The sequence below is a fragment of the Hylobates moloch genome, unplaced genomic scaffold, assembly GCF_009828535.3.
Source record: "Hylobates moloch isolate HMO894 unplaced genomic scaffold, HMol_V3 SCAFFOLD_11, whole genome shotgun sequence".
In the NCBI taxonomy this organism is placed as follows: Eukaryota; Metazoa; Chordata; class Mammalia; order Primates; family Hylobatidae; genus Hylobates; species Hylobates moloch.
The window spans coordinates 16228704-16238007 of NW_026652286.1; the positions used below are offsets into that span (position 1 = coordinate 16228704).

The 9304-nt window shown below is 34.1% G+C and overlaps 1 protein-coding gene across 4 annotated transcripts in view; it reads left to right on the forward strand.

Annotated features, from left to right (window-relative positions):
* IMMP1L (inner mitochondrial membrane peptidase subunit 1) overlaps positions 1-9304 on the forward strand; it is a 90793-nt gene that overhangs the window by 42438 nt on the left and 39051 nt on the right. For all 4 annotated transcript variants that reach the window (XM_032166354.2, XM_058424542.1, XM_058424541.1 and 1 more), the window contains 2 exons: positions 4528-4661; positions 7114-7202. In XM_032166354.2, the coding sequence (XP_032022245.1) occupies positions 4557-4661; positions 7114-7202 (194 nt within the window). In that variant the 5' untranslated portion in view covers positions 4528-4556. The remainder of the gene's footprint in view (positions 1-4527; positions 4662-7113; positions 7203-9304) is intronic.

Below are 9304 nucleotides of genomic sequence, written 5' to 3' on the forward strand. Positions count from 1 at the left end.
TTTACCAGATCTTCCCATTGTAAAGATACCTTGTTCCCTTTGCAAAAAAAAAAAAAAAAATCTACTTTGATACTTTTCAAATATCTTGTTGACCAACAATGTTTCACCCAGTATATTTTAGCATGTATCAATGGCCCTTGTCTGAGTCAGTTATTACACTAGTGATAATTTTACCATTCCTTCTAAATTTATTAGCTGTCATGTTTTGAGGAAGAACTTTCCCTATTCCCAACACGTGCATCTTTTTTAAAATTTCATTTTTAATTTAATGTATTATCAGTTACTGTTACTATTTTTAGGCTTATGTTGTCCCCAATTTAATGTATTATCAATTACTGTTATGATTTTTAGGCTTATATTGTCCCACATTTGGCTATTGGATGACCCCTCAGAATGGTTCCTTTGTTTGCACCAGTCTTTGAGCACTGACTGTTCTGCTCTGGTGGAGAATGATACTTAGAAACCAAAAATGTGGGCACTAAGTGTGCTCATAATTACTGTAATGTCATTGCTTCTTACAATGGCCTTTTCACAGTGGACAGAGCTAGGATGACTTTTTTTTATAGGCAAACAGACAATTATATACATGTTTATTTAAGTAAATTTGTTTCGATAATTCAAATTCATCCTTAAGATCCCTTTCCATATTTGTTGCTTCTTTTTCTCACAGTGAGAAATGACTTAAATATTTGCTCACTTTTACTATCTGAAATATACATAAAATACTACAACCAACAACTACTAAGATATATTCTAGATTCACTTTCAATGTTTTTCCTTTTATATTTAGTTGGTATGTAATAATTGTATGTAGTAATGGGATACAGTGATATTTTGTTACATGTATACAGTATATAATGATCAAATCAGGGTAATTAGCATAGTCATCACCTCAAACACATCATTTCTTTATGTTGTGAACATTAAAGATCTTCTTGTACCTTTTTGAAAATATACAATAAATTATAGTTAACTGTATTCATCCAACAGTGCTGCAGAAGGCAGTAACTCATTCCTCCTATCTAGCTGTAATTTTGTGTCCATTAACCAACTTCTCCTCATTCTCCCCTCCTACCTCCCCTTCCCAGCCTCTGATACCTATAATTCTATACTATACTTCCATAGGCTCAATATTTTTTTTAAGCTCCCACAGATGAGTGAAAACATAAGGTATTTTTCTTCCTGTGCCAGATTGATTTCTCTTAACATAATGTGCCCCAGGGTCATTCATGTTGCCTTGAATAACAGGATTTCATTCTCCTTGTGGCTGAATAGTATTCCATTGAGTATGTATAGCATGTTTTCTTTATCCATTCATCTGTTGATGGATATTTTGGTTGATTCTGTGTCTTAGCTATTGCGAATAGTAGCTAAGCTGCAATAAACATGAGGATGCAGGTATCCCTTTGAAATACTGATTTCCTTTCTTTCGGATTAATACCCAGTAGCAGAATTGCGAGAATTATTTTTTGATTCTCTTTAGAGTTTTCAAAGAAACCTCCACACTGTTTTCCATGACTGTACTAATTTACATTCCCACTAACAGGGTATATGAATTTTCTTTTCTCCACATCCTTGCCAGCACTTTCTTTGTCTTTTTTGATAATAATCAATCTGTGGTAAGATGATACTTGATTATAGTTTTGACTTGCATTTCCCTGAAGATTAGTGATGTTGAGCTTTTTTTTATATATTTGTTGGCCATTTGTATGTTTTCTTTTAAAAAATGTCTATTCAGATCATTTGCCCACTTTTTAATTGGGTTGTTTTTTTGCTGTTGAGTTCCTTGTATATTCTAGATATTAGTCCATGTCAGATGCATAGTTTGCAAATATTTTCTCCCATTCAACATGTTGTCTTTTTACTTTGTTATTTTCATTGCTGTGCAGAAGCTTTTTAGTTTAAATCCCACTTGTCTATTTTTGTTTTTTCTTGCCTGTTCTTTTGATTTCTTAGCCATAAAATCTTTGCCTAGACCAATGTCTTGAAGTGTTTCCCCTATAGTATTATAGTTTGATCTTATTTATAAGTCTGTAATTTATTTTAAGTTGATTTTTGTATATGGCTAGAGATATGGGGACTAGTTTTGTCCTTCTGCATGTGGATATCCAAATTTTACAGCACTATTTATTGAAGAGATGTCCTTTCTCCAGTGTATGTTCCTGGCACCTTGTCAAAAATCAGTTGGCTGAAATACATGGATTTATTTCTATTGTATCCCATTGATCTATGTGTTTTTATACTAATACCATGCTGTTTTGGTTACTATAGCTTTGTAGTGTATTTTAAAGTCAGGTAGTGTAATACCATCAGCTTTATTCATTTTGCTCAATATTGCTTTGGTTATTTGGGGTCTTGTGGTTCTATATGAATTTTAGGATTTTTTCTAATTCTGTGAAAAATGACTTTGGTATATTGATAGAGATTGCATTGAATCTTTAGATCACATTCGGTAGTATGGTCATTTTAACAACATTAATTCTTCCAATCCATGAGTATGGGCTGTCTTTCCATTTTTATTTTTTATGTCCTCTTCAATTCTTTCAGTGTTTTTGTAGTTTTCATTGTAGAGGTCTTTCACCCCCTTGGGTGAATTTATTCCTATTTATATTTTTAATGTTTTATAGCTATTTTAGATGGGATTGCTTTATTGATCCCATTGATTTCTTATTCAGCTAGATCATTCCTGGTGAATAAAATGCTACTAATTTTTGTATGTTGACCTTGTATCCTGAAACTATATTGGATTCATTTATCAGTTCTAAAAGTATTTTTGGTGAAGTCTTTAGGTTTTTCTATATATAAGATCATGTCATCCATAACCAGGATAGTTACTTCCTCTTTTTCAATTTGGATGCCCTTTATTTCTTTATTTTGCCTAATTGCTATGGCTGGGACTTCCATTACTATGTTGAGTAAGAGCGGTGAAAGTGGGCATCCGTGTCTTGTTCCAAATCTTAGAGGACAGGCTTTCAGCTTTTCCCCCATTAAGTATGATATTAGCTGTGGGTTTGTCATATATTGCCTTTTATTGTTTTGATGTATGTTCCTTCTTTGCCTAATTTCTTGAGAGTTTGTGTCATGAAGTGATGTTGAAATTTATCAAATGCTTTTTCTGCATCTATTGAGATCATTGTATGGTTTTTGTTCTTCATTCTGTTGATGTGCTATATCACACTGTTTGATTGGCATGTGTTGAACCATCCTTGCATCCCTGGGATAAATCCCATCTGATCGTGGTGTATTATCTCTTTAATGCGTTGTTGGGTTTGGTTTGCTAGTATTTTGTTGAGGATTGTTGCATCTGAGCTCATTGGGGATTTTGGCCTATAGTTTCTCTTTTCCTGCGTCTGGTTTGGACATTAGGGCAATGCTGACCTGGTAGAATGAATTAGGAAGAATTCCCTCGATTTCCAGTTTTTTGGAATAGTTTGAGAAGAATTGGTGTTGGTTCTTTTTTTTATGTTTGGTAGAATTCAGAGGTAAAGCCATCTGATGCTGGGCTTTTCTTTTTTGGGAGACCTTTTATTACTGGCTTCATCCTTTGCCAACTTTGTGATGATAAGAAGCAAGTTACTGTACTACTCTTAGGCTTTTTTTCTTGTCTATAAATTGAGGATGGTAATAATATTTATCTTACAGAGGTATTATATGTAAATCTTGACATGTTAAGCAGATGTTACATATTATTATCGATATATTTTAATAAATTTAATCTGAGAACAGTATATTGTAGCCTAGGCCTAAGAGTTAGGCTATTAGTTAAGAAATGCGTGATACATAGTTGTAACAGTTAAATGGGAAAGGACAGATGTTAGAAATATTTTAGATGAACAATATTTTAAAATTTTATATAGCTTTAAAAAATCTTTAAATGGTTCTTTATGCTGTTGTTTCATAGTATTTATGTGTTCCTTTTGTTACATCAATAGTTAATAGCTCACAAATGAATATATCTTTTTATAAAGTACTTTGACATATGTTGCTGAATTTGATTCTAAGAATCATTCTATGAGAGATTATTTCTACTAGGCCCCAGAAGGGTTAAGTAATTTGTTGAAGATTATACAAGTTAGTAAAATAACCAATGTGAAACTTGAATCTCCATATTCCTATTCTTGTGATTTCTCCATTATTTCCTATTACATGGCAAGAAGTAATATATAGCAAGGAACCTCTATTAGTCCTTTGAAAGAGTTACTATCTTTTTTAAGCATCTGCCTTAATAGAAGAAATAACCAAGACATGGAAGGGGACAGACTAGTTTATAATCTACTAATTATATAATTCATGTATAGACCCAGTGGCATTTGAATATAAACTTTGGTAAATCAAAATATTTAGTGGCTACAATTTGCCATTTAAAATATCATTAGTAGAACGGATAATAAACTCTTGCTTTCCTGCACCAAATTGTATTAGGCACTTAGTACATTTTGGGTGATTGTAAAATATTTTACAATAGAGTTATTTCTTAAGTGTTTTTAAATAGTATTGATCATGAAACTTTTTGAAATTTACCATCAGGCCAATGGTGGCAGAGTCTACATAGAACTATGCTTCGTGGTGTTCTGGGGAAAACCTTTCGACTTGTTGGCTATACTATTCAATATGGCTGTATAGCTCATTGTGCTTTTGAGTACGTTGGTGGTGTTGTCATGGTAAGTTTTTATGTTCAAGAATATTCATCTTAAATATATACTTTTTTTCAAATGGAAGGAAAATGTGTTTTTCCTTTTATTATAGTTGAGGTTATTAATTTAATGAATAAAATGTGAAAGTTAAAACAAAATCTTTCTAAATATTGGAATAATAAGAGAGTGTGTTTGAATTGGCACTGATAGAAGATATAAGGAACATTACTTAAATATTTTCTGTATTCTGTTTCTAATGGGCACAAAAGGTCCTTTTGAATAGTATAACAATAGTCGTTACCATTTATTGAATCCTATTTACTGTGTTTCCGGATATGTTTGATGTTTTACACTTACTAACTCATTTAATGTTTTACATTTCTTTGAGATACTTATTAGTAATCCATTATACACATGAGGAAATGAACTGAGAAAGCTTAAGTAATTTACTTGTTCCAGGTCCCACAGTTAGTAAGTAACTTGAAATTTCAACACATATTTGTCCAGTTTTCAAAATTCCAGCTCATAACCACCATGTTTAACTGTAATTAAAACAAATTAATAATCTGTAATTAAGACAGATTATTCTGCCTAATGTCTATATTAAAATGTTAAAGTTGCTCCCTATCCCCAACTAATACTTTTTCTTAATACTGTATTGGGAAACTACAAACTGTGGCTGTTGATTCAAGCCTTTTGTTGTGTAAATGAAAGAATAAATTGATTGACCAGCCAGTCAATTTTTTTATTGTTGTTATTACTGTTTTTTTTTTTTAAATTAGGTTTACTTTATCAGATTGACAGTCACGTAACCTCCAGTTAAGGTGGAGTAATGGAAATATATATATTTAACTGAAATTTCCCTTCTTTTTTTTTTTGGAGACAGGGTCTTGCTCTGTTGCCTGGGCTGGAGTGCAATCAAGTGATCTCAGTTTACTGCAGCCTCTGCCTGCTGGGCTCAAAACAATTCTCGTGCATCAGCCTCCCAAGTAGCTAGGACTACAGGTGCACATCACCATGCCTGGCTAATTTTTGTATTTTTAGTAGAGATGGCGTTTCACCCTGTTGGCCAGGCTGTGCACGAACTACTGGCCTCAAGTGATCTGCCCACCTTGGCCTCCCAAAGTTCTGGGATTGTAGGTATGAGCCACTGTACCTGGCTGAAACTTGCCTTCTTGATTTTTTTGTAAGTTAGATTGGTACTTCCAAAGGTAGCAAACAAACTGTAATTGTGTTTCCTCTTATTTCTGCCTGAGTAGGAACTTTTGAGTAAAAAGTTTTATTTACAAGTAGAGTAAATGGAGACTGTCGTATTTAGATTTTTAAAGTGGTGATGATAATTTTTTCTGATTCTGAGGTAGAGGTTGAGTGTCCCTTATCTGAAATGCTTGGGACCAGAAGTGTTACGGATTTTAGATTTTTTTGGATTTTGGAACATTTGCATATACATAATGAGATATTTTGGGGATGGGACCCAAGTCTGAATACAAAATTCATTTATATTTCATATGTACCTTGTATGCATAGCCTGAAGGTAATGTTATACACTGTTTTAAAGAATTTTGTACGTGAAACAAAAATTTTGACTGCATGTTGGCTATGATGCATCACATGGGGTCAGGTATGGAATTTACCATTTGTGGTGTCATGTAGACACTTAGAACATTTCAGATTTTAGAGCATTTAAGATTTCAGATTTTTTATTAGGGGCACTCAACCTGTATATATCAAGATTATTGTTTTGAGACATATAAATAGGAAAATCTTTAATTGCTTCATTGTAAAGATGGGGTCTCTTTAGGTTGCCAGGTTTGGTCTTAAACTCCTGGCCTCAAGTCATTCTTCCAAAGTTTTGGGATTACAGGTGTGAGCCACCATGCCTGGCCATGAAAATCTTTAAAGTCCATCTCATCATGCTAGTATTTTTCAGTAAAAAATTTAAGTTGCACCCCCATGAAATGAGTAAGCTATTCTCTTGGAAGAGGAAGATGAGCATAAGCTCATTGAGAATAGTATAATACCATTTAGTAAATCATCATCATGTTCACTGGATTATATCTGATAGTAATAAGAAAATGTATTATTCTCCCATTCTTTCAACCAATATGTATGGTTTATCAATTTTGTACCAAACATTGTTCTTGGCTTTGGTTATATAGCTGGGAACATGAGAGAGATCTCTGCCTTCATAGAACTGACATTCTATAGGGTGGCCTAAATTTGGAAACATAGATAATATTGTTTTATTCAGGCATTATAATGTGAAAGCAGTAATCCATTTATAATGTATTTGTCTATATTTCCAGACTTAGTGGCTACTCTAGAGTTGAACTTATTTGAGAACTGCCAAATTTTCATGAATCATCCCCCAAGGTTTAAGAACATTTGCTTGATTTTCTTTCTTTTAAGCTTGCTTAAATGATTTATGTTAAATTTAAAGATATTTTGAATTTAGATTACAGATTACCTGTCTTTTCAGTGTTCTGGACCATCAATGGAGCCTACAATTCAAAATTCAGATATCGTCTTTGCAGAAAATCTTAGTCGACATTTTTATGGTATCCAAAGGTAAATTTCTGTCATGGATATATTAAATTTACAGTGAAAATATACACACACATCATGTCTTTTCTGCAGTTCCTTAACTTTATCTTTAAAAACTCTTTCATAAATAAACATATTAATAACCAGCTAGATAAAATTTTGAGTCAAATATTTTCTTTCAGTTTGAGAAATTTTAATAGTTTCTCAAACATATGCAGTCTCTTGGGTCATTGTATCTCTTGCATCATTTTGAAAAGTAATTAGCAGTCCCTTACAATATACATGTAAGCTTAACTTTTTTAATTAGGCTTTAGAATGTTTTGAGTTAAGAACTGGGAACTTAGGGATTACATTACAGATCCAAATCAATGTTTTTGTTCTTTAATTTTAAAAATAATCCTGTAGTTCTATTGATTGCTATCTTTACATATAGTCTATGATGACCATTTGATGGTTTTTATTTTTTTTAATTTTCTGATATACATTTTTTGAGATGAGGTCTTGCTCTGGCTCCCAGTTCTGGAGTGCAGTGACACGATCTCAGGTCCCTGCAGCCTCAACCTCCTGGGCTCCAGTGATCCTTCCGCTCAGTCTCCCAAGTAGCTGTGACTACAGGTGTATACTCACTGCGCCCAGATAATTTTTGTAGTTTTTGTAGAGACTAGGTTTCACCCTGTTGCCCAGGCTGCTCTCAAACTGCTGAGCTCAAGCAATCTGCTCACCTCAGCCTCCCAAAGTGTTGGGATTACAGGTGTGAGCAACTGTGCCCAACCCATTTGATGATTTTTAGATTACATCATTGTATATGGCTGAGAACCAGGAATTGTATATATTATGAGTCTCCTGATTAATTATGTTAAGTTGAATAACTGGGCAAATATTGTTTGTCACTAAACCTTTTAAAGTCCTATTTCACGGGAGGCTGAGGCAGGAGAATTGCTTGAACCTGGGAGATGGAGGTTGCAGTGAGCTGAGATCGTGCCACTGCACTCCAGCCTGGGTGACAGAGCAAGACTCCATCTCACTAAAAAATAAAAAAAAATCCTATTTCAAATGGTGGTTCCAATCCTTGCAATACCCTTTATTCCAATTAACTCTATGAGAATGATTTCTTCCAAATGAATGTCAAGTATTAATAATTTAATATATATATATTTTTTTATTTTTTTATTATACTTTAGGGTTTTACGGTACATGTGCACAATGTGCAGGTTTGTTACATATGTATCCATGTGCCATGTTGATTTCCTGCACCCATTAACTCGTCATTTAGCATTAGGTGTATCTCCTAATGCTGTCCCTCCCCCCTCCCCCCACCCCACAACAGTCCCCGGAGTGTGATGTTCCCCTTCCTGTGTCCATGAGTTCTCATTGTTCAATTCCCACCTATGAGTGAGAACATACGGTGTTTGGTTTTTTGTCCTTGCGATAGTTTACTGAGAATGATGTTTTCCAGTTTCATCCATGTCCCTACAAAGGACACGAACTCATCATTTTTTATGGCTGCATAGTATTCCGTGGTGTATATGTGCCACATTTTCTTAATCCAGTCTATCGTTGTTGGACATTTGGGTTGGTTCCAAGTCTTTGCTATTGTGAATAGTGCCGCAATAAACATACGTGTGCATGTGTCTTTATAGCAGCATGATTTATAGTCCTTTGGGTATATACCCAGTAATGGGATGGCTGGGTCAAATGGTATTTCTAGTTCTAGATCCCTGAGGAATCGCCACACTGACTTCCACAATGGTTGAACTAGTTTACAGTCCCACCAACAGTGTAAAAGTGTTCCTATTTCTCCACATCCTCTCCAGCACCTGTTGTTTCCTGATTTTTTAATGATGGCCATTCTAACTGGTGTGAGATGGTATCTCACTGTGGTTTTGATTTGCATTTCTCTGATGGCCAGTGATGATGAGCATTTCTTCATGTGTTTTTTGGCTGCATAAATGTCTTCTTTTGAGAAGTGTCTGTTCATGTCCTCTGCCCACTTTTTGATGGGGTTGTTTGTTTTTTTCTTGTAAATTTGTTTGAGTTCATTGTAGATTCTGGATATTCGCCCTTTGTCAGATGAGTAGGTTGCAAAAATTTTCTCCCATTCTGTAGGTTGCCTGTTCACTCTGATG